The sequence below is a fragment of the Artibeus jamaicensis genome, unplaced genomic scaffold (genome assembly GCF_021234435.1).
Source record: "Artibeus jamaicensis isolate MK-2021 breed Jamaican fruit bat unplaced genomic scaffold, CSHL_Jam_final contig_465, whole genome shotgun sequence".
Lineage (NCBI taxonomy): Eukaryota > Metazoa > Chordata > Mammalia > Chiroptera > Phyllostomidae > Artibeus > Artibeus jamaicensis.
The window spans coordinates 30466599-30492530 of record NW_026521843.1 but is presented as its reverse complement, the minus strand read 5'-3'; the positions used below and the strand labels follow the sequence as shown (position 1 = coordinate 30492530).

Sequence of the window (25932 nt, the reverse complement as noted above, 5' to 3'; positions counted from 1 at the left end):
TTTTCAGCATGTATTAAACAATTAACTTTACGTGTTTATTTATATAGCCTTTAAATCACCTACGGATGTTAAAAACCTTTTCCAGGGCGTTCAACATTTATGCTCTTTAACAAGTGTGACTTTCCAGGCGCCCATACCTGTTGTGCGAGGCCTTCTCGGCTTTCAGTAGAGCTGAGCAGCACGCGGCGGTTCGCCAGAGCTTCTTCGTAAGGCACAGACTCCGGGAGGGGCTGTGGGGAAGGCATCATAAAAACTAAAGAAAACGATCACATCATCTTCCTGATATTCTACAATACAAATTAGAATGCTAAATGGAGCCTGATAATAAATCTGGGGTATGCCAAAACAGACTATTTCCTTTAATACATTTGAAAAGAAACTTCTTTTCATAAAAAAAGAAAAATAATGAAGATGAACTTGTCATCCAAGTTACAAGCTACACTAATTAAAACCACATTGACCTGCGCCAAAACAAGAGATAAAGAAACAGGATAGAAACTCTAGAAACAGACAAAAGCACATAAAAAAATATATTATGTGACAATGTTGCCTTTTTCAGTCAACAGAGAAAGGTAGCCTTTCTCCGGATAAATGGTACAAGAACAACCAGCTAATAACTTAGGAAAATAAGTACTTATATTCCTATTTTTATACCTTTTATTAGAATAAGTAATTTCAAGATGGATTAAAAATCTCGAGCCAAAAATTTAGACCAAAAAATATGCGACCATGTCTACAATTTTAGGGAGTGCCTCAACTTTCTACGATCTCCCTGAGAATCACCACCATTAAGGAAAACACTGGTGTGATGATATAAAAATTAAAACTTCTGTTTTCGAATATTACTACAGCAAATTGAGGGGAAATACAATATAAGTAAGACATTTAAATCTTTAATGTAGAGAGTGCTTTCAACTCTATTTAAAAACATTTATTTAAAAACAGATAAATGCTTTAAACAGGCAATTTGACAGAATAGATATTCATGATAACTTTAAGAAAGGATGTTCCACTTCAATAATAAGCAAAGAAATGCAAATTAAAATAATGTAAGAAGCCTCTTGTCTGAGGCTGACAAATATTAAATTTATGGGTTAAATTTACACTTCTATTAATAGTAAACTATAAATAGGCAACCCTCCTAAAGTATTTCAAAATATGAAAATATGTCAAAATATGAAATACTCATAAGACTTTGAGCCAGCAATTCCTTTTTAAGGAATTAATCTTAAAGATATCTTAAAACAATTAGACAAATACAGGGAGATAAGTAGCCTTATATATTCCTAGAAGTGTAAAACAGTATAGCAATTGTAAGGGCAATTTGGCAGTAAATATTGAAATTTAAAATATGCAAACCACATGACCCAGCACATTCCACTTCTTGGTATTCCATAGACATGCCCAAGGAGGCATTTGTAAAACTATCCACTGCAGTATTCCAACAGTAAAAAAATGGAATCAACCTAAATGACCACCAAGAAGGGAACACCTAAATGAACCATGGATCGCCCACATTATAGACTTCTATGCCTTATTTAAAAGGAATATAGTGGCCACCATGTGTAAAGATACAGACACATGTCTACAACATTTTAAATCTAAAAAGGACGTTGCACAATAAAACATGCACTTATGTTCAAAAAGAGAAAATTCTATATATTGTACATTGTCTATAGGTTTATACAGATGCATATAAATGCTTCAAAATAGTCTGGACGGTTATACACCAAACTGATAACTATATAGTTACCTCTGGAGCAGAACGAGAATTACAGACTGTAATTTACCTGTAATGTCCTAATGTAATATGAGAATGTATTTACGTATAAGTAAAATTTAAAAAGAAATAGAGGGAAAGGTAAAAACAAATGCATAGAGTTGCATGTGCAAAAGTACCCCCTGTAGTATTGCACATAACAGTGGGAAATAAGAAACCACCTAAAAATCCACTAGAAGTAGGCTAGTTAATTAAATTTTTACACATTTATAAAATTAAATACTATAAAGGCATTAAAAGAATAATTTATATTTCCAGATACACATCTTTTGATATATAAAGATATCCACACTGTTTTATGAGGAAAAAAGATTCTAAAACACTATATTTTTCCAAACACAATGCTTTCATACAGCATGTGTGTCTGTGTGCATACATGCATTAAAGTTTTTTTGTATGTAGAGATACTCTAATAAAGTTAAGAGTAGCTGACTTTGGGTGGTAGGATTGGGGGTGACCATAACTGTCTCCTTCATCTTCTGGTTTCTTTTTGCAATGATTGTGTATTCTTACTACATTCACATAAAAATTATGAATGTGTTCCAATTATTTTTCTGTTTCTACATGTTAATGATTTTCTAAAGCTTGACACTTATTGGCTGCCTGGCTGCCTCACCCTAAACAGTTTCCCAGGTGCCAGGGACAGGAGTCCAACATGAGCTATGCATCTATCATCATATGTCAGGTGAGGTTTGGGTCTCTATTACCTCCTCCCCAAAGAACCCCAACACCCACCGATCACCTATGCCTCAAAATTGGGTACAACCTAAATAAGAATAATTGTGGAAAAACTCTTGCCATTTTCTGAATTATTCCTGGTTTGTCCTCTGACTTAAAAGTGAACAGAAGCTCACAAACCTTTCTCAAAGCCTTCATATAGGCAACGGCTTTTTTCTTGTACTGTAACATGCATTCGGCTGAAAGAGGGCTAATGAATCCACTTGCTGCCTTAGGCCCATAGCTCAGTGAGGCAATGAAGTAGTCCACATTGTTGCTGAAGAAAGATGCAATCTAAATGAAGTGTGACAAGAAGACAGATTTTGTTTTCCAATAATACATCTAATATATGTATGTAATAGCTTTTAAAGCAAAGTTAAAGATGCTAGAATGGAAATGAAATTTCAGCACCTGCCCAAAAGCCCACATTTCTTTGAGAATGCCTGGGCAATGATTTATAATAAAGAGACAATACTAGTATGAATATTGACACTACACTTCTGACAGGTCTTAATTTAGACAATTATTATTCTTCCTGAAAACAAAAACTATTTATTCAGGATATTCTTAGATGATGTTCATGACCTATGGACCTCATTAATTCTGCCATTACTCTCAAAATACACATATTTGGGCTATATAGTCCATTTGAACTTTAAATGTTTCAAATTCCAACATAAGACATGCCACAGGCATCTTGAATATGCAATCTCTACTTAAATTTAATTCCATAAAGCTCAATATGTATGTCACAAATATATTGGACTGGCCAAAAGTCCGTTATATTTTTTCTGTACAATGGCTCTAGTAGTGCTTGGTTGTCTTCAACTTCATTCAGAACAATTCTGTCACAGTGTATTGTGACAGCTGTCATATCAGTGTGCATTTTAAAAAATTATCAAAATTGCCCTGGCTGGTATAGCTGAGTGGATTGAGCACGGGCTGTGAACCAAAGGGTCGCAGTTCACTTCCCAGCCAGGGCATATGCCTGGGTTGCGGGCCCGGTCCCCAGTGGGGGCACATTGAGAGGCAACCATGCATTGATGTTTCTCTCTCTCTTTCTCCCTCCCTTCCCCTCTCTCTAAAAATAAAAAAAAGAAATAAAATATTTTTAAAAAATTATCAAAATTGGTGAATTTTTGTGCAGCCATATTAATATTGAAAATGGAAAAAGATATGTAACGTTTTTGCTGTATTATGCTTTAGTACTTCAAGAAAGGTAAAAATGCAACTGAAAAGCAAAAAAAGATTTGTGCAGTGTATGGAGAAGGTGCAGTGACTGATGGAATGTGTCAAAAGTGGTTTGCAAAGTTTCTTGGTACTACTGACATTTTAGCCAAATAAGTGTTTGCTGTGGGACTGGATTATTCATTGGATGATGGTTAGCAGCATCCTTGGCCTCTACCCACCAGAAGCCAATAGCAAGAGATAGCCAACACACTCAAAATATCCCAATCAATAAAGTTATGCATGAAAATGAAAAATGTGTATTTTATTTTATGGAAACAAGGTAATGAACTTTTTGGCCAACCTGATAATAGAAAAGACTGAAAATTAAGTAGACCCTTGTCACTTTCTGATTTAACCTTTATTAAATCTACATGAGCAGCCACAAGATCCTTAACTGTAACTTTGCAGAGCCATTATTTGTAAACTACAGTGATATATGAAATGGTAGTATAAAGAAAAATGTCTAAGAAAGTACTTAGCCAGAAAAAGTAAAGTCTTGGAGGCCTTAAAGAGTATCTTATTTTGAAAAGTAAAAAATGTGACATGGAACAGAGTATTCTACACTGGCAAAAATTGCTCAAAAAGTAGCCAATTAATTGCTAGTGGTCTGAAAATCTTATTTTCATTAATACTTTACTTTGTCAAACAAAATTGTTAGGGAGTATTCAAAAAAGTGAGGACCCTACAACTCTTGAGCCACATGTCCCTCGTAAATGACATGGACAATCACATACCCAGTGTTTGCATTTAGGCCGTGTTAGTACACAGTGAGGTTCGTTTTCTTTCCTCTTTCTAATATGCCTCTGCCTTTCCCAAATGTTCTTTCATGTGCATATTACACTTTCCAACTGAGTTTCTTAAAATTACAAACAAAAAAATTTATTTTAATCAAGACATATTAACTAAGTATTAAGCTACCACAGCTAGTGTCTGAACTAGCTACCATTAGTTCAGATACTTATTTTATTTAAAAACCATTTGTAAAAAATTCAGACTAAAGATCAAATACCTTTTTTTAAATAACATTTCAAGGTTCCCTGCAAAGCTAATAAAAAATAAACTGTGAATATATAGGTATTTAATATCCCACAGTTCTCATTAAAAGTGGCAAATGCAGAGAGTCTGGTAAAATGCAAACATTCTCTTTTTCTGGAATGTCTTAATTGAATCAAAGTTAGAATTATCCACAGAAAGCTTCCAGCACGCCTGTAGATAAAAGCATTAGTGGGAGCAGTGGGCGTGGTCTTCTGGCTAAAGAATCCTGTAGACACAGGTCTCCGGACAGAACCTGACAAAAACATCCCCACACTATAGCAAACTGACACAAAGGCCAGCCTCGTCTGAGTCTGGGAAAGATGACACTGAATATTTGACATAATCTATGATCATTTCTGATTAACTTAAACTACTGGAAAAAACTTCTATTATAGTCAACCTGTCAAAGAATAATGGTATATAAACATGATAGAAATTAGCATTTCCTTGCGAAATTGCGTTGAGGCTGTTGAAATAAAGTCCTGAATATAGTCCTTTCAGCTTTATACATATAGGTAATTCTCATAGAAATCTTAATCTGTAAAGGTGTTGATGACAGCCAAATGAACATACTTTCTTAGAATGTGACTTCTGCTGAAACTAGATATCCAAGATAAAATGAGTTTTAAAGAAACTTCACTTTTGTCATTTTATAATAATAATTAAGTACTTAATGATCCAAATGACCATTATCTGATATTGAGTTCAATGAAAAGACGTATGTTGAAGGCACTTTAGAAGTTCTTGTTAAGGTACAAAACCACACAGGCAGTATTACCACAAATATTTCCAAAACAAACAAAAAAACTTGGAGGGTATAAAACAAAATATTAACAGAAGATTTTTTTCTTTTTATGTATCGTAATTTGTAATAGCAGACCTTTGATATACACAGGGGTGTATATTGAGATCATCTAAAATCTTCAAATCATCAGATAACTCATGAAAATGTAAGAGCTGAGCACTCCACTTACTCATCACAAATACTTTGCAACAACTACCATATCGTTTTAAATATTGGGCAGGGAGAAGGAAAAAGGAGACAACTTTACTTTACAAAAAGCCTGATATTCCAATATCCTTTTACAAATCAATTTTCCTGTATCATTCAAGGAAGGGGGGAAAGGAGCATATTTCAAAACTAAATTTAATGTCAATATAAACCAGAGAAAAATTACCTTTCCTGCTCCATTTGTTAATGCTACTACTGATGACAAGATACAGTCATTCGTCGTTATGAGCTTCTGTGTTGCTATTGGAAGTTCATGTTCTATTGTAGCTTTTTGACTATAATGTTTGGAAATATCTGTAAAAGCAATTGAATGAAAACTCATTACTATCTATACACAAGTGGCATATAAATAACCAGCCTATTACCTTTTCATATCTATTCTTACAAATTTACTCAAAAAAATGGTCCTAAATATCAGGATTGTGCTGCATATCAATTAGGTCACAATACACATGGAAAGAATAGAGAAGTGAGGGTCACTTAACACCATCTGGTGCCTCTATTACAGCCACCAGCTTGCAGTTCCTCATTTAAATGTTAGCCCTTAATCTAGTGTCAGGTAAGTAACCCTGACCAGTATTTACCAGTTAAAAACCCTAATTTGATAATCCAGTAGGCACAAATGAGAATTTATCTTGCACTTATATAAGCAAACTATGACGTTGGAACAGAGCAGCCAACAGAGGCAAAATGTCCCACAGTCCTCATGGGCTCTTAGCTAGTTAGCTAGTAACAATGAGAGATGTCTACACAGCCAAACAAGGATTGGGTGTTCCAGTGTCTGGCTTCAGGTGCTACTGCCTCCAGTCTAAGAATATAGTACAACCAGGGTATGGGGTTAGAAATGCATAGAACAGAGGCTGAGATATAAACACGTCAAGACAAGCTACAGTAGGTGAAACTGCCAAACAGCTAAGCTTGGGGTTTTCTGTGTCTTGGAGAAATAAAATAATTTTATTGGTCTTGGTCTTGGGGGAATTATTAAGTCTCTGATTTACAAGAATAATTATATTTTAAGTAACAAAATGTTTACCATACAGCTTCCTTTGAATTTTTTAGAATACTTTTGTTATACAGCATTATCATTACCAATAATGCTCAAAATAAATAACACATGAAAATTAACTTTCATAGCAGACGTATAGGCAGAGAATTTCACTGACTAAGAATCAAGAAATTTAGTTAATTTTTTAAAAATATTTTATTTATTTATTTTTAGAGAGGGGGGATGGGAAGGAGAAAGAGTGGGAGAGGAATATCAATGTGTGGTTGCCTCATGTGCCCCTAACTGGGGAACTGGCCTGAAATCTATGCATGTGCCCTGACTGGGACTCAAACTGGCAACCCTTTGGTTTGCAAGACTGCCCTCAATCCACTGAGCTACACCAGCCAGGGGAAATTTAGTTAAATTTAGACAGTGAATAATTAAGAGGAAACAAGACTATTTAGAAAAAAATGGTATTTAAGATTTAACCTGGTATGAGCATATTTTAATACAATTACTGTAAATTTTATGAATAACATTATTGCTAAAAATATTTTATGTGCACGTGTACTTATATAGATTTTTAATTTTATAGTTTTTTATTTTTAAATTATATTTTATTGGCAATGGTATTACAGTTGTCCCAATTTTTCCCTTTGCCCCCCTACACCCAGCACTCCCCACTCCCTCTGGTAATCCCCTGCTTTGTTTATGTCCATGGGTCATACATACAAGTTCTTTGCCTGCTCCCTTTCCGATACCATACTTTACATCCTCATGACTATTCTGCAACTACCAATTAGTACTTCCTTAATCCCTTCGCCTTTTCATTCATGCCCCAGACCTCCTTCCCCTAGCAAACATCACTAACTGCATCCATGCTTGTTTGTTTTCCTTGTTTGCTTTTTTTAGATTCAATTATTGATAAAAATGTATTTATTGCCATTTTATTGTTCATAGTTTTGATCTTTTAAATAAGTTCCTTTAACATTTCCTATAATAATGTTTTAGTGATGATGACCTCCTTTTGTTTTTTTCTTGTCTGGGAAGCTCTTTATCTCTCCTTTTATTCTAAATATGAGCTTTTCTGGGTAGAGTAATCTTGGTTGTAAGTCCTTGCTTTTCATCACTTTGAATATTTCTGGCAAATTCCTTCTAGTCTGCTAAGTTTGTTTTGAGAAATCAGCTGACAGTCTTATGGGAACTCCCTAGTAAGTAACTAACTGCTCTTCTCTTGCTGCTTTTAAGATTCTCTCCTTAACCTTTGGCATTTTAATTAGGATGTGTCTTGGAGTGGGCCTCTTCGCATCCATCTTGTTTGGGACTCTACATGCTTCCTAAATTTGTATGTCTATTTCCTTCACCAAATTAAGGAAATCTTTCATTATTCTTTCAAACAGGTTTCCAACTTCTTACTTTTTATCTTCTCCTTCCAATACCCCTATGATGTGAATGTTGGACCTCTTGAAGTTATACCACAGGCTGTTTATACTACCCTCATTTGGGGGGGGGGGGATTCTTTTTTCTTCTTCTTGTTCTGATTGGTGATTTTTTGCTTCCTTATGTTCCAAATCATTTACTTGATTCTGGTTTAGCCTACTCTGCTGTTAATTTCCTGTAAATTGTCCTTTATTTCATAAGTGTATCCTTTTTTTCTGTCTGGATCTTTTTATGCTGTTGAGGTCCTCACTATGTTCCTTGAGCATCCTTATAACCATCCTTTAGAACTCTGCATCTGATAGATTGCTTATCACAATTTTGTTCAGTTCTTTTTCTGGAGTTTTGTTCTGACCTTTCATTTGAGCCATATCTCTTTTTCTCCTCATTTTGGCAGCCTCCCTGTGTTTGTTTCTATGTATTAGGTAGAGCTGCTATGACTCTATTTTGGTACCTTGGCCTAATGTAGTAGGTGTCCTGTAGGGTCCAGTGGCACAGCCTCCCCTATCATCCAAGCTGGGTACTCAAGGTGTGCCCACCATGTGGGCTGAGTACACCCTCCTCTTGTAGTTGAGACTTCTTTGCTTTTGGCAGGTCAGTGGAAGGAATTTACCCAGGCCAGTCAATTGCAAGGACTGGCTATGACTACTGACCACCAATCTCTGCCCTCCATGAAGGATCAGCTGTGTTGGGCCTGCTCCACTTCAGCAGGGCTCTGATGCCCACTCAATCCACAGGGCACTGCCTGTGGAGGCTGCTGAGTAGTGGTGCTCTGATGTGGTCTATAGCTGTCCACTGGGTGTGCAGGTTCTGGAGTTTCCCACGGGGTGCAGGCCAAGGTCAGTCACTGCTTGTATTCTATCTGGGGCCACTTGACATAAGCTATAAAGTGATCTGCAGATGTCTGCTACTTGTGCTAGGTGTAGAGGTACCCAAGCATGGTGAGACTATTATCCAAAGCCAGCTGCTCCTAGTGCCAGGCCTGGGACCACTTAGCAAGAGGTATGGGGGGGCCCACTGAAGCCAGCTGCTGCTTGTTTGAGAGGATTTAGGAAGATATGAAGCATGAGCCAAGACAACCCATTCGTATGGAAAAGCCACTGTTAACAGCTTGAGTGGGCCCGTTAGTTGGGCGGAGCCTCACAGAATCACCATGGTGGGCAAACAGTGCAAGCCAGGTTGACAGAGTTTCAGATATGGTACCCACTGCTCTGCTGCTATGGAGAGGAGGGCTCAAAAAAGAAACCATGGCCTCTGCCAGCAGTTCTGTCTGGGAGAAAGCTGTCCCCCAGCTCTCACTCTGACACTAAATGTTTCAGTTCCATCCCATATGCCACTAGTGCCTTTTATGCTGCTTCCCCAGTGCTGGAGCTCAGAGTGAATCTGTCTGTGAGTGGGCCCCTTAAGAGGAACTACTAGGAAATCCAGCAGTTTTGTCCACCAACTCAATCCCTGATGATTTTTACAGCCAGAAGTTATGCGGACTTAACTTCCTGGCACTGGAACCCTGGGCTGCAGGGCCTAGTGTGTGGATGGGGCCCCTTACTCCCAAGATATCCCTCCCAATTTTGATCTACCACACATGGGTGTGGGACCATCCCCTTCAGCACCTCTGCGTCTTCACCCATATTACCAGTCTGGATGGATGTGCTTTCTTCTTTAATTCTGTAGCCATGGGAGTGCTATTTAGCTCAATTTCTGGTGGTTCTGAGAGATGGTTGTTGTATAGTTTAGTTGTAATTTTGATGTGATTGCATTAGGAGGTATGGCGTGTTTACCCAGGCTGCCATCCTAGAGAATCTCCCTCATTTAATATAGCTTAAGATTTAGAGAAAAGTTACAGCCAGTTTTCCCTACTGTTAACATTTTATGTCACTATGGTACAGTTGTCACAATAAAAGAACCAACTAACTGGTAAATTATTATTATGTTCAACATATTTTTTAAAATAAACAATTATTTTCTATATAGTCATAAGATATCCAAGTGAGTAAAACTTCTACTGGAATGCCAAAAAGCTTCTGGATACTGAACTTGCTAACCTCTAACACAGACATTTTCTTTCTATACACCACAGTAAGTTCCAATTAATATTTTATAGGAAATCCACAGTGCTGTAATATACCTTGGCTGGTAGGCAATCCTGGTTGATAGGCAGGTGATTGAGATACTTGTTAAAGACAAACAATACTAGGAACACCTATGTGGCTTCTACGGGACCAATGCTCCTACAGTATGACAATAATTCTCCCAATCCAATTGTTTACTCCTTATTCAGTTTAAATATTTTAAATATTTAGGGTGTTCCTTGACATTATATTTTACTTCCAAAAGAACAAAGAAAACATGTGACTTAGGCCACAGATTTCTTTTTCTTTTGTTTCCTATGAGACTACCTGCTTAGACCTGAGACTAAAGATCAACAATTCTCACTTAGAATGGCCCTTGTTATAAGGGTAATCACTATTTTAAATCCACATAAGATATACCTTTTAATAAATCCCTATCTCTTTTTACACCAAGACCAACCAGCCAACCTGCCTGCCTTTTTTCCTTCCAACTTGGATCAAGCAATTACTCAGGGCAAAGCAGGAAGGGAAGAGGACTGAAAAACAAGAGTTCTCTTAAACACAAAGCTTCTCTTAATGCCAGTTAATGCTCACCATGAGTTTTCATGAGAGATGTACAACAGTCTTCCAAGCGAGGTAAAGAGATTTGAACTGTAAACCTAACAACAGGACCCCATAATCCTGCCAATGATTCTTCCTGTTTCCCAATATTCTCTCTTTATATTATGTTCATTTCCAAGGACAGAAATAAATGGAGGCACAAAGGGGTCTTAGGGAGCCTCTGATCCTCCCATAATCTCTATCAGCTTATGCCAAATAATCACAGTAACATTCTTGGATTTGGACCACCTGGCATCTTCTCTTTTATGTAATATATGAAAAAAAGCATATTTAGAAAACCTTTTAAATGAGATTAATTAAAATAGAAATATAAATAAAATCAAGATGTTTTAATGTAAATAAAGCTTTTAGACCCTTCTCATTGGACAGCTACCTTCCACTGTTACAGTCCCTCATTTACAGGAATGCTGGAGGAAGTTACTAGCAGGAATAAATCACAATATCAGCTTAGGAAAATTTAGAAAACAAAACCAAAAAAACTCTAGCAGAGCCACTTGTAGTTTCAGTGGCCTAATTCCGGGTTAAATACAATTCTTGACTACAAGACTACAGCTAAATCTGAGCTCCCCAAATCAAAACTGCACAAGAAAAAGGGGCCAGTCCCTTAGGTTTTCTACAAACCAGACTAGGTTCTGCAGGGTTGGCTTGACTACTGTCACCTGCCACCAAGACTGTCTAGTCAAGCTCTGTTTCTTGCAACCAGGGCTGGCTCCAGAAGTAGGGTGACTTTTAAAGTTCCTTATAATTGAAGACAAGCCACAGGAAGGACCATTCTCCGAACTGAATGGTAAGGTGATATGGACAACACGGCTGAGACTAGAAACGATTCCCAGCGTCACAGCTTATATGCCAATCCATAAAAGGGTTACACACACACCCATCTTGTGCATACTAACACAATTCTAAGCTTTTAAAAATTATTTTCTGTAAAACTAGCAACAGGTCACTAAATGTTAACTAAACACCACAATGAATAATCTAGGCACCTGGGCTATTTCCAATAGTCCTTAATAATTGCTCCCTCCCTCTCCTCCTTTTCCTACCCCCAACAGTCTTCAAAATGATCAGCAAGAAGAAAAAAACCTACAAGTCACACAGAGTTACAGATTTAAAATGCTTTGGACTCTGAATAAGAAGCATATGAAAGGTTTTTCAGCAGACTACAGACTTAGAAGCACACGAGCAAATGAAAACTGACCAAAGCTTAAAAACAGAAATTCATTTCTTGAGGTTCTGCTGAACAAAATAAGACTTGATATGGGGACTTTACACATAAAAATGCACAGGCTGGTAGAAAGTTAGTGCATTCTTTCGGGGAACTTTAAACCCTGGTTTCCTCAAAATTCCTTCGTGCTTAGGCTCTCTAACAAGTGCAATGTATTTTGCTAAATGCCTCTGAATAGCATGTCTGGTTTGATAAAATTCATATACCTGCCTTAAGTCAGTGTAATGCATTTTTGGCTAAAGTACTGTGCACAAGGATTTCTCTTCAGCACTCTGTCTACCTTCAGAAATGAAGCAGATGGGAAAAGCAGAAGGCAGTGAGCTATGCACGTCAATGGAAGCCAAATGCTACTACGCCTCTATCTGGGGTCTATTAGCCTTGGCAGTATTTGTTTAAATCTCATTCAGGCAGATCTGAGAAAGTAGGATGAAGGTTTTAAGCTTATTTATGTTCTTCTCCAAGCCTCACCTTTCATGACATCATGAAATCCATGCAGAGCAGCACCAACATTAGTTAAGACAGAACTGTAGTTTGTCCGAAGGAGTCCATCTGGCTCCGTACCTAGGAAACCAAAATCACAAACCTAAGCTTTCTCCCAGAAGACTTACCTGAAAAAATGACAGCCCACCATCTCCCTCTACTTCTGGGAAGACAAAGAATGAACACGACTTGCGATATGTTGAAAACAGTGGCCCTTAAAGTCATTGCAGACATATGTAGACAAATGGTGATAAACACAGGCACATCTAACTGATCTCCATCTCCCATGTCTACAAATATTTTTAATGATTAAGAATCAAAATGAAATTGCTAAGCAGGATTACATCTTTCATGACTCTTTTGGAAATGAAAGTCTTTGTGAATTTTCACCTTGTTACTATATAACACATTTTTCATTTTCTTTCCCTGCACACTATTTTTTGATAAGCATTACTAAAAACACTATTATTTAAACATCACAGAGTTCCACTTCCGGATGATAAAATGAGAAGCTAGCTGTACAGACCTGCACTCCAGCACAACTGGTGAAAATTATTTAAAAAGCAACCATTCAAAACTCAGGAAATGATCCTAGAAACATACAGCAAATGAGGAAACATTTACTCAAGAAAATCTATAATGTGTAAGAACAGTGAGTCCATGGTATGTGAACCAAGACCCACTGCCTCCCTCCCTCCCTGGCCCCACCAGCTCATGAAGTAGGAACCCCACTCCACACTGGCACAGCTGAGAATCTAGGACTCCCCCTCCCTAACACCAAGCTGGAGAACTGCAGCTCTCCTCATGGCCCCAGGTACCTACTGCTGAGCAAAACTGAGAGATGGGGGTTCCCTTCTTTCACAGCCCGGACTCATGAAATGGAGGCTCTACCTGGGCGCAGTGCTGCTGAGAATATGGGACCCTGATCACCAGTGCCCAGCTCAGCAACAGGAGTTTCATGCCAAAACAGGCAAGTCAAGGAGACCTGGGACTGCTGCCCTACACCCTCTACCAAGTGCTCAGCTACCAAGTGCAGGGGTGTCACTCTGAGAATAGGACATCCCTGTCCCTTCCCCTAGTGCCAAAACCATGGCTCAGAGATTTAGCCCAAGTCAGAAGCAGGCCTTAAAACAGAAAACTCTAAATCTCTTCTGAAAGGAAGTGACTTAATTTGCAAGAGTATGGAGGGGTTCAAGGATAAATGCTCAAGAAATGAAGCTGTTAGCAAAAGCAATTAAGAAGAAATTGGTAATTCATTAAAGATGTAAGTTAAACTGCAGACTAGTTGGTTTACCAGAGAGAACAAGAGAAAGAGACAGCTAAGAAGAGCCCTCCTGGGTTCAGAACAAATTTCAAACACTATCTCAAAAATTATAACTGCTAGGTACATACTAGGTCTATAGCTAACTACTCCTACTAAAGAGCCCAAATTTAATTAGATCAGTCTCTGGAGCAATTTATGCCCCACGAGGCATTGTTGAAAACAGGAGAGCTGTCAGCCAGCATCGGGGGAGCTTAAACCTGGGTGTGACTGAAGAAGGAGACAATGAAAGAGAGTCCTATCAAAACCACTGTCCTCCCTGGGATGACTCTGTATGTTGGTGCAAAAATTATACTCTGAAAACTACTATGTTTAAAAAATTAAAGAAGAGCTACTTAAATGGAAAAAACATACCATGTTCATTGATCAGAAAACAACATTGTTAAGATGGCAACCCCATATTAGTTTCCTAGGGCTACTGTAACCAAGTACTGCAAATGGACTGGTTTCAAACAGTAGAAATTTACTCTCTCAGTGTTAACAGTACCACACTCCCTCCAAAGGCTCTAGAGAGGAATCCTTCCTTGTCTCCCCCAGCTTCTGCTGGCCCCAAATGTTCCTTGACTTGTGGTAGCATAACTCCAATCCTTGCTTTTTTCCTCAGGACTTTCTCCCCTGTGTCTCCCTCTTTCTTCAAAGTTCTCCTTAAAAGGACATAAGTTACTGGACTGGGAGGACTCTCCCTAAACCACTAAGACCTCACCTTATCTTGAGTACATCTGCAGAGATCCTATTTCCAAATACGGTTACTCACACAAGTACTGGGGGTTAGAACTTCAGATATCTTTTGGAGAGACACAGTACAACCCAAAAAACTCCCCAAAGTAACCTACAGATTCAACTCAATCACCATCAGAATCCCAGTTAACTTCTTTGTAGAAACTGACAAGCTGATTTTAAAATTCACATGGAACTGTAAGGGACCCACAAAAGCCAAGACAATCTTGAAAACAAAGAACAAGGCAGGACTCCTCTCACTTCCTGATCTCAAAACTTACTACGAAGTGGCAGTCATCAAGACGGTATGGTGCTGGCTTATGATAGATGCAGAGACCAATGGGTTAGCCCAGAAATAAATTGGTACATCTATGGTCAAAGGAGTCTTAACAAGGGTGTGAGGACCATTAAACAGGAACAGAATAGTCTTTTTAATGAATGGTGCTGACACAAGCAGATGGCCACACGCAAAAGCTAAATTGTACCCCTACCTCTCACCACATACAAAACGTAACTCTACCTGAACCAAAGACGTAAATGTAAAAGCTAAAACTATAAAACTCTAAACAAACTGGAGTTAAGTCTTCATGACCTCAGGTTTGACAACAGATTCTTAGATATGATACCAAAAGCATAAGCAACAAAAAGTAAATAAACTTTTTTATTGCTTTACCAAAAGCAATAGGCCTCACCAAAATTAAAACCTTTCACGCTTCAAAGGACTCTTTCAAGAAAATAAAAAAATAACTCACAAAATGGCAGACAATACTGTAAATAATATATCCAATAAGGGCTTTGTATCTAGGATATATGAAGAATGCTTACAACTAAATGGAGAAAAGAGCTGAATAGACATGTCTCCAAAGAATATATACAAGTGGTCAATAAAGACATGAAAAGACGCTTGACAGTATCAGAAATAAGAGAAATGGGAATCAAAACTACAATAAGATACCATTTCAAATAGTCAGATAACACTAGATGGCTAAAATAAAAAAGTCAAATGGTAAGAATTGGTAAGGATGTGGAGAAATTATATGTTGCCTGTAGGAATGCAAATGATGCAGCCACCTCAGAAAATAGTCTGGCAGTTCATCCAACAGTTAAACAGAGAGTTACCATTATGATCCAGTAATTCCACTCCCAGGTATATACCCCAGAGAAGTAGAAAAACATGTCCAGTCAAAAGTTGTTCATAAATGTCTACAGCACCATTATCAATAAGAGCCAAAAAGGTGAAAACAATGCAACTATCCATCAACTGATGGGTAAATAAAAGTGGTATATCCACATGATGAAATATTCTCCTTCAGTAAAAAGAAATGAGATATTGATACATGCTACAACTTTGATGAATCTTGAAAACATTACATGACATAGAAGAAAGAAGTCACAGAGGACTACATATGATTTCATTAATAGAAAACATTTCGAAGAGGCAAATCTAAAGACAAACAGTAGTTACTGCTTAGTGCTGGGAGGGGCACGAGGGGAAGTGAGAGGGTGAAGCGCACAGGTTGCTTCCTGAGGCAATGAAAATACTGGTTGTAGTGATGGGGTGCATATCTGTGAATATACTACAAACAACTGAACTGTACACTTTAAAGAGATAAGTTGTATGGTATGTTAATTATATCACATTAAAGATATTACAAAAAAATCCAGTACCAGGAAAATCACAGCATTTTTTTAAAAAACATCATTTAAACTGAGGTTCATTCAATCCCTTGAAAATACTTTTATGAACTATGATCAAAGGGAAATGAATGGCATTTTTACTCCCCGATGCTACTTGTTGGAAAGTTACTACAATTCTTTTTCTCTGTTTTTGCCCATCTCTATTAAAAAAAAAAAGAAATGAAAGGGAATTAATATTTAATGCATGTCTTCAATGTCTAACATTATACATTCTTAATTTAACTTAATAATCAAATTGGCCTCCATTTCATAAATGAGAAAACAGGTATAGAAAAGTAAGGTTATTTGCCCAAGTTCATGAATGTGTAAGGGGCTGGAAGATTTGAATTTTGAGTTTTTCTGACTCCAGACCCTCAGCTGGTATCACTCAACCAAGCTAAACCATCTCCCTCCTCTAGCTTCTTGTTCTCTAGGTTTTTCAAGTTGAACAGTGAAAAACAAACATACTCACTTGGCAAGGCGAGAAGGCTGACGTAAGTCTGCAGCTTCTCAAACACAGCTGTCATCTTTTTCATGTCCTGAGACAACTCCAGATTCCTGGCTCTTAATGCAGATGTACAAAGAGAAGACTCACATTCTTCTTCTAAACTAGGAATGGGCAGACATTTAAAAAGTGAGCATCCTGAACAATTTTCAATTAGCTATAAAAAACCATCTAAATCCACAAACAACTTTATTCAAAGACAGACCAAAAAAAATTGATCTCACTTATAAGGCTTCATATTTTACACCATGATATACACATGCTAGTTGCAGTGTCCCTGGAGTAACAGAGGACGACATAGAGAAAAGATAAAGACATGTGTCCATTATCTTGTCATCCTGAGCAGTGCAAAAATGCACCTCTTAAAAATTTTTTCAGGAGGAAAATATTTCATGGACTGAAGTCCTACAGAAAATTAATTAAATAGAAACTAACAGAAAGGATCAAGCACTCTTCTTAGTATGTTAAGTTGCAGAAGCCATACAGATTGGAAAAAACAATGTATAGACTCAAATCTAAAAGTAAATGGTTAACATTCATAAAATACATTGTATCATTTTCAATTTTATATGGTTACTGTGGAAAACCCAATTATTGGTTTTTAAAAATCCATGTGGACTCAACGCCATAAAGAAAATGTTGCAGGTGATCAAATACTTTTAAACACAACTGGAGAAGTGATTAACACAGGAGTGATAACCATATCCTCTTCTTTGACCTTGACACTTGTCTTCTACTTTATTTATGGCATACGGCTTCATTCAGTGCAAGTCCATTCACTACTAAAGAACATGTCATCTTGTCAATTAAATTGGTATTTAAACCAACGACAATAAAATTGCCTATAAACACAAATACCTGATGGGGTAGGGTGAAAAGCATAGGAGACAGAATATTCTAAGAACAGAAATCTTAGAATATTTCTAAGGCCAAATCTAAGGCCAAAAAAGGCCTTATCCAGTCTTTCTAAAAATGTCATAGTGAAAAATAAGAGAAAATAAAAATACATAACTGTTTCAAGTAGTAAATACCATTCTGCAATGGTTCTTAAACAGATTCTTCTTAAAAGTAAGCCAAATCAGTACGGTATATTCACTTTAGTGTTAGTTTAAGTCATAATTCCCTCATGTCCCTGCATAAATCATAGAACTTACTGAAATATCTTAATAGCTTAGAATTAAAAAATAAGATGGCAATGAAATTTTATATTTTTGAAAAGCTAAAACCTACTACCTTAGTTTTATAAGAACTTACAACTATAATTACTTGTATATTTTCAAAACCTGTAAGTAATTAATTTACATATTTTCTAAACTTTAGTTGGTAACATACTATAATACATGTATGTTCTTATTTTTCTTATGTTCCATTATTGTTTGGTATTTTTTATGGTTAAATCTGAATATGAAAAGATTTAGAAGAACTAGAAGTCTTAGTAGTCTTAGACCATAAGTACCAAAGTTTCAAGCAGTATTATCAACTTTCCAGTTATATAAATTATTCTCACTTGCCTTTCCAAAAATATTTAAGATGGAATATTTAAGGTTACTAAATGACATATCCTATAAGGGCTAGAGTAATAAAGTTTTTAGTTTGTAACTTAAATAAATTATTAATAAGAATATACCATTTTAAAGAAACCTAAAGATTATAGATCCAAATGTAGACATTATTATAAATGCCACCTAGATATACATATATTTACTGCAAAAAAATAGTAAATACCCCAAACTTAAATATTTCTTGCAATAAATATGTCATTTACAATCACTGGATATAATGATTCATATAGCATTATGTGTTTATAGTAATAATCATAGCATAGAATTAGTAAAGAATATCCTAGCTGAAGAACTACAGTTCTATTTTCTTAAATACAAGTTCATGCTGCCCAAGCCATGGTGTCCCTTCTTCACAGCAGTCCAAACTGGTGTGGTACAGAAAAGTCAGGCAGATCAGGCCATGTCACTGTTTTATTAACTCCAGCACAGGTCAGATGACCCCCCAGAATTCCCCAAGCTCCCCGGCCTAGGGTGTAAGTACCTTTTTAACTGATAAGGAAGAATCTTCCTAAGAAAACATATGTAAGAGGTTAAATGCTCTGAGAAAGTTTTCAATTTCACAGTTGTCTCCTGGAAAAGAAAAACAATTTCAAGGTTAACAGTGTTATTTGACAAAGAGGAGCTCCTGCTCCCAGAAGTAAAACAGAAGAAAATTACCAGGACAGTCACAGTGTCTTCAGTGATGCTGTCAAACAAGTGAAGCATTCCTTCCTCAAGAGGGCGGACATAGGACGCATTTTCATGAAGGTATTGTGAGAACTAAGTAGGAGGGAAAGAATTTAGTTAGACCGCCGGAAAATAACAAATGCCAACATATTGATTGGTAAATGGACTCAATTCTTTTAGAGAATTTTTGGGGGGAAATTTGGCTTTATACAGAGATGCTCCCCTCTAAGAGTCCCAGCTACTATCCCACTCCCCATCTCAATACAAACAGAGGATGGAGAAGAGGGGTGTTAACAACCAGGCAGGAGGTACTGCATTACAGCCCAGCACCAGCAGACCCTTCCTAAACACCTGCTTCTCTCCATAGGTATCCCGGCTTTAAAAAAAAGAAAAGCTGAAAATCAAAACTGTGTGACATATTTTTGTGTTACATGCTTCATTTTCAAACAAGTCTTACTGAGGACAGCGTCTTATTTTTACTGTATAAAGTATTCAGGGTGACAAATTCCAAGAATGTACTTATCATCAAAAAGAGGATATAAAAACTTTCTGTCACTGATACTTTAACATTTATAAAGAATTAATTCAGTAGAAGAATAGATTCAGAAACAATCCTACAGGCATTTAAACAATTTGTAAGTGAAATGTTAATTCTTACTCATAAAATACTTCAATTATCTAAGTATTATGTAATGGCTCAAATTTTGATGTCTCAGTAAAGAAATATAAGATCTCATTCTGCAGAAATGTGATTCACTTAGCCCTGCAACCAACTACTCAAACATATGGCCCTGGACAATTCACCTAAATCTCTTTGGCCTTTGATCTTTAAAGCTGTCAAGGATGAACTTTAAGCTTGCAGATGTAAACGTCTACTTTAAGGTTCTACAAACAAGTCTAAACACTCTGGTCATCTTCCAACAACTGGCACCTGAATCTCCTTCAATATTACAGACTTACTAGAAAATCGCATAAGCCCTTCCATAGGCCAAGGCATCAAAGGTAGAATATTGAGAAATGTATAAATTTTTCAAAGTACTGAAATATTTCAGACAAGTTGAGATAAAATTGCAAGGACAAAGCCAAAGGGGATAGGTTCAAGGGTGGGAGGTGGGGGTGGGTGGGGCGGCTGGTGTGCTGGGGGGAAAATGGAGATAACTACACTTGAACAGCAATAAAAAAAATTATTAAAATTTTCTATAAGATAAAATTCCAATAATGGACAAAGAACCAGTAAGTACTGAGTAGAAAATATTTTTGATATTACAAAAATATAAAAGAAAATATAATTATATTAAAATGCTACAGTACTGTTTTTCAGGTCTTCTGATAGCTTTTCCCAAGAGTGATATTGAGCATTTCAAAGACCCCAAAATTTTTATGAACTTCAATAGACTTGTGGAGTCACGCCAAAAGTGATGAAACCAAGTACCCACTGAAGCTTCTTATGTGTAAGGTATAATAATAAGGATGGTGACAGCTAACCTTTATTAAATGCTGTTCTTAGTACTTTACATGTATTATTTAAGTTCTGTATATACATGCATGCCTGTAAGGTAGATACTCATATCCACCATTTGAAAGATGAGGAAAGTGAAACACAGAAGGGTTAAATAAATTGCCCAAGGAGTCACAGAAAGCAGCAGAGCTAGACTGGAACCCCGAAAGTCTGACTGCAGAGGCCAAGCCTTTGCTATACTAACGTAAAGTGCACTTAGGGGATCCATGGACGTAACACAGTTCAAACCATGTGATTCACAGGAGCAAGCTGGGATGAAGAACCAGGGAAGGAGGAAAAATGGCATGACCCATTTCAGGCTGGCACTTAGAGCACATTTATGGCCAGATCCCTCAACTTCCTCCCTGTGGGGACCGCCTCCCAGAGGGTCCTGATGGTCTCTGCCTCCTGCTAGTCCTGGCTTTGTGCCGCACCCTCACGTCCTGCCTCAGGGTTGGTCTAACTGACCAACACAAGATGGCAAACGTGATGGCATGTGAAGACACGCACACTCCCTATGCTCTCCTGCTCCGTGATTTGCTCACGTCCTTCCCTTTTCCAGAGGGAAGAACACGTAACCCACTTTTCTCCTCCTGTTCAACTCATGCTCATTTTCCAAAGCACATTCAAATCACCACAAACTCTTTCCCAGACACCACCCCTGACAGCACTTTCTTCCCTTTAATGACTTCATATTGCTTATGGGCCATAACCACTCCTCACACACTGAGGTCTTTTGACAACTCCCCTAGGATTTGACTTCTTAAGAATCTCCATGTTTGCCGTATTTTATCTTGAGGGTAAAGACTCTGACTTACATGCCATCCACTGTACTTGGCTGATGCACAGCCGAAAAAACTTACAGTTTTTTCTCATGCCTTCCACTGTACTTGGCTGATGTACTTGGCTGCCCTACTTGTTTAGGGCAGACAAAAGGCATCTTGAGTTACATTTACCCTCTGATTCAATGGAGATATAGTGTCAATGGCAGAATCAACAGGAAAAATCTGAATCCTCTGTTCTGTATAGGTGTGGAAGTTCAGGAGAGCCGTCACAAGATCTTGAACAAAAGCCAGGGCCTGCCCAGCTATGTCCCGCATCTTCAGCTTTAAAATGAAAAATACATAGTTAAAGTCAACTATCAAAGTCTCATTCTCAAACTACTTTATTAAGCCTGCTTTCGGAAATAACATTTGAATTCTAGTATAATTATTCATTAATTTAACCTTATTCACTCCTACTTGGATTTTAATATCCCCATCTAAGTAAATTATAGTAGAAAGCCACCAGTTTTGGCAAACACACCTCCCCCACTTAACCTAGACCATTTAGTTGCGAGGTCCACGAACCCAGAAGAAAGGTATGGCTCAGGAAATGAGCGCATCCCACAGTTCAGCTCTAACGTTATCAGACAAGAGAGATGGCAAAAACCTACATCTGGTATAAGTCCAATAAACAGCAAATTACAGAATTTTTGTAAAAACACAGAACAGCCCTGGCCAGGCAGTTCAGGTGGTTGGAGCACCGTCCCAATGCACAAGGTCTCGCATTTGGTCCCCGGTCAGGGCACATTCAAGAGTCAACCAGTGAATGCATGAGTGAACGGAACAACAGCTGATGTTTCCCCCCACCCCACCCCTGCTCCCTTCCCCCCTCTCTCTAAAATCAATAAATGAAAAAATTTTTTTAATGAGTGAGGAAGTAAAGCATAAGTTAAATACGATGGCTCAGTGGTTTAGTGCACTAAACAGAGGCCCAAATCAGCAATCCTTGTTTCTGAAAACCATGACATGTATGTCGCTGAAAAGAAAAACATGTATTTCATCTTTACCTGATGTCTCCTATTGTGGAGTGGAACATTCAGAGCATTATACTGACTATATTCTACAAAAAAAAAAAAAGTACATTAAATCTCTCATTTTACATTTATAGAAAAGCAGTTTAACTGCAAAATAATAAATGATTTGCAGCAAAATCAGCTTTACATAAGAATTTAAAATAACCAAAGTCACAGTCTAGGAGAATAATGGAATTTATACTTAGCTGATTCTCAGATAAAGTAATACTTTTAATATTATTTTTACCTTTAGGATAAAAAATACATAAAATATTTAAAAACACCCTGTTCCTGTTTCTAAGAAATCCTTTGAAAAACTGCTTTGGGACCTATGAGGATCACTTGGAAAGGCTCACGGTGTTCATGTTATCCTCAGTCATTCTAAAATTCCCTGCACCCGGCTGCCACACTAATCTTCCAAAACACCACAGTTTTCCCGAAACCGTAATACTTGAAAATCTATCACCGTGCTACGACTGATCCCAATGACTCAACCCTAAGTTTTCTGGGCCAGTTTTCCCACCTTTCTCACAGTGCTCCTCTCTACCCTAGGGTCTGTCCTCGACCTCTGACAGCTTCCCAACACCTGGCCTCATACTTCTTGGACCCCCACATTTTAATGACCTTCATCTCCCTGAACCTCTGCACAACATTTCGGCCACTCAAACCTTCCCTCCTCTGCTTGTTTCCTCCGTCAGAATGACCCAGTGCCAAAATCCAACTCAGAAAGTCCTTATACCATTCACATCCAATTCTCTCTTATGTCCCCATTTCTGTTCAGTCAGCTTGGTCTCCCATCCACGACCACAGTCTCTACTTTCCTGTCACATCCTTTCAGAGAGTTGCTTGTTTTCCTTCCCAGCCTGGTCCATCATTTTCAACAATGTTCTTGCTAACTCAGAACCAGATCAGGGACTACAATGATATAGTCTAACTAACTTAAGGAGGGCTTCAATGATACCGAACAATCCATGACTTCATGGCTGGGTCCCTGAAATTGTATTTCCCATGATTTCTACTCCAAATCTTTTCCACTCTAAGCCCCTAATACCATCCCTCCTCTCTTCCCCTGCCTCATGGATGGCTTGGCCTCCTGCTATGATGCCAAGAGGACCAGAGCCAAAGCACAAGGGGTTCTTACAGTCCTCACCTGCCACCTCAGTCTATGGCTTCACAAATTGATTCCTCAGTTAACCTTCCTCCTGGCCCCCAGCAATAGGTCCCTCTGGGTCTAGTCCATCAGTCACCTCCTCCTTCTTACATCTTCAAAATGACCTCATTCCAAAAAAAACAACACTTGTTGCAGCTTGTTTGACTCTTTATTCACTATGACTTCTTCCCCTTACGTCATTCTTTATTCCCTGCCCTTGCCCATCCCCTGCACACACAACATTCCCTTCCCTCTGCTAGAGTTAGTAAACTCTCCTCCTTTCCTATCTCCTTCATTGCCGCTGCCCCCAAACAGCCTGTCTCTGCCTGTTTCCTCGGCATCCATGCCCTCTGACTCTTGTGGGAGCAATCTGGGGTTTCCTGCACGGGAGCCCTTCTCTCAAAGCCCCCAAACCCGCTGCCGTCACTGTCACTACCCTCCCTGACCTCTCCATAGCAATGTACAGAACTTGCCAGCACCGCCAGGTGGCGCACTCCCTCCTCTGCTTTCACCCCTTTTCCCCAGCTCCTCTTCACCTCAGCCCCTCCCCCTCCTGATCACTGTAATGGAAAACTCTCCAAGGACACTGCACGGGTCTCTACACTTCATGCCCCTCATTCCCACCATTCCCAATAGGGGTGGCAGGCTCATCCATCCCAAGAAGGTCAACATCATTTGCTCTCCAGAGGTCTAGGCTTTTATTTATAAATACACACACCAATAGGTAATAGATATAGAACAATCTCTGTCTGAACATTAAACAAAGTTAACTTTATCATCTTCCCCACAAACCTGTTCCTCGTCTGCTTTTTTATTTCTATCAACTGCACCACACCTTTCCACCACGCTGCCTCCTCCCTCTCTTGGGCCTCCTTACCCCTCCCTGACAACTCAGGCTCAAGCCTCCATGACTGCACACCAGGACTGTCATCACAATAGCCTGGGCCCCTTTCCCCATTCCAGGGTGGTCCACACTCTTGCCAGACCTCACCATGATATTCCCTGCATCAAAAATGTTTTCAACAATCCCATTACCTTGCCAATTAAGTCGTAATTCCTCTCTACCCACAACTCTGGGTCCGGTCCCACCCACCCTTCCAGCACTTATCTGTCATTGCCCTCTTTACTTCACTAACTATTGCTCAACAGGCCATAACAGCACCTTTTGTCCTTTGCACCACACGTCACGCACTTCCCTGGCTCATTCTCCCTCATCGCTGCACAATAAAACCTACCTGCATAGCCAGTCCCAGCTCAAAGCACACTTCTTCCAAAAGGCTTCTCCGAACAACCCCACCAGCAGTAATCTGCCCTTCCCTCTGACTCCTCAGGAGGTTCTCTCTGGAATGTTTATTATCTCTCCCCTATTGAACTATAAATTCTCTGATGGTAGAAATTTTTATATTATAAATCTCTGCAGCCCCTATGCTCCCTACCCTTCGGGACATTGAGCAAATGATCTCTAAATACTTCAGAGCTGAAAGAAATAACCCACAATGACATAATGATCTAAAGCAGGGTGACAACTAGTACTGGCAAAGAAATGATAAACACAAAAGAGATTCAGAAGGAAATTATTAGAACCTGATGACTAACTGATACAAAAATAAAAGGAAAAACGAAATGCCAAGGTTTCAAGTCTTAAGTATCAAAGTACGCTCCTGCTATTCACATTAATGTAGAAACTGGAAACAGGTGCTGTTTCCAGAGGAATTTAGGTTTTTGATGCAGTAATGACATAATGCTGATTATAGTGTTAGATCAAACTGCTGTTTTTCTTTGGTGTCTTTTCCTTCCTCTTTTTTTCCATCTTCCCTTAGAAATATTTAGAGGAAGTAAAAAAAAAACTGAGTTCAATCATATGATTATAAAAAGGGAAATGTGTAATTTTTTTAATGTAAGTTTCAAAACCCAAACAATTAAACATTTACTTTGTGTTCAAGGTTCTGAATCCATTCTTGTCTAAAGGTTAAAAAATCAGCACCTATTATACACGTAAGTTGAATTTGTTTTGAAGTCCTTTTTGTTGCTCTTGGCTGCATAAACTACCAGACCATTCCCAAACGGAACAGGAAGCAGGACTGAACCCGAACCAGCTCCCTAACGACTGCTGGGTTTGTCCAAGGACCAGGAGGTCCCAGGCTAAGAAATCTACCTCCTACCCCAACCCTCTCCATCATGAACAACAACTTTTCTTGTACAAAGTTTTGGGTACTTTATGTGTAGGCTGGTTTTTACCTTGGGATGTACTAACTACAATTTTAAAATGTGTATTTGAGCTTTTTCCAAAAAGGCTAGCTTTGGAGTAGTTATATGACAATTTAAAATCTCCCTACGAAGAAGAAAAAAAATGAACAAAAATTTAAAAATAAATAAAATAAATTTTCCTATGACATATAAGGGCCAAA

The 25932-nt window shown here is 38.2% G+C and overlaps 1 protein-coding gene across 1 annotated transcript in view; it reads right to left on the bottom strand.

The window, feature by feature from the left end:
- PPP1R21 (protein phosphatase 1 regulatory subunit 21) overlaps positions 1 to 25932 on the bottom strand; it is a 61961-nt gene that overhangs the window by 15913 nt on the left and 20116 nt on the right. The window contains exons 8-16 of the mRNA XM_037161229.2: positions 22369 to 22421; positions 21494 to 21643; positions 19031 to 19132; positions 18855 to 18943; positions 16779 to 16915; positions 12580 to 12672; positions 5941 to 6068; positions 2639 to 2791; positions 138 to 230 (exon numbers count right to left, since the gene is read on the bottom strand). Of these exons, the coding sequence (XP_037017124.2) occupies positions 138 to 230; positions 2639 to 2791; positions 5941 to 6068; positions 12580 to 12672; positions 16779 to 16915; positions 18855 to 18943; positions 19031 to 19132; positions 21494 to 21643; positions 22369 to 22421 (998 nt within the window). The remainder of the gene's footprint in view (positions 1 to 137; positions 231 to 2638; positions 2792 to 5940; positions 6069 to 12579; positions 12673 to 16778; positions 16916 to 18854; positions 18944 to 19030; positions 19133 to 21493; positions 21644 to 22368; positions 22422 to 25932) is intronic.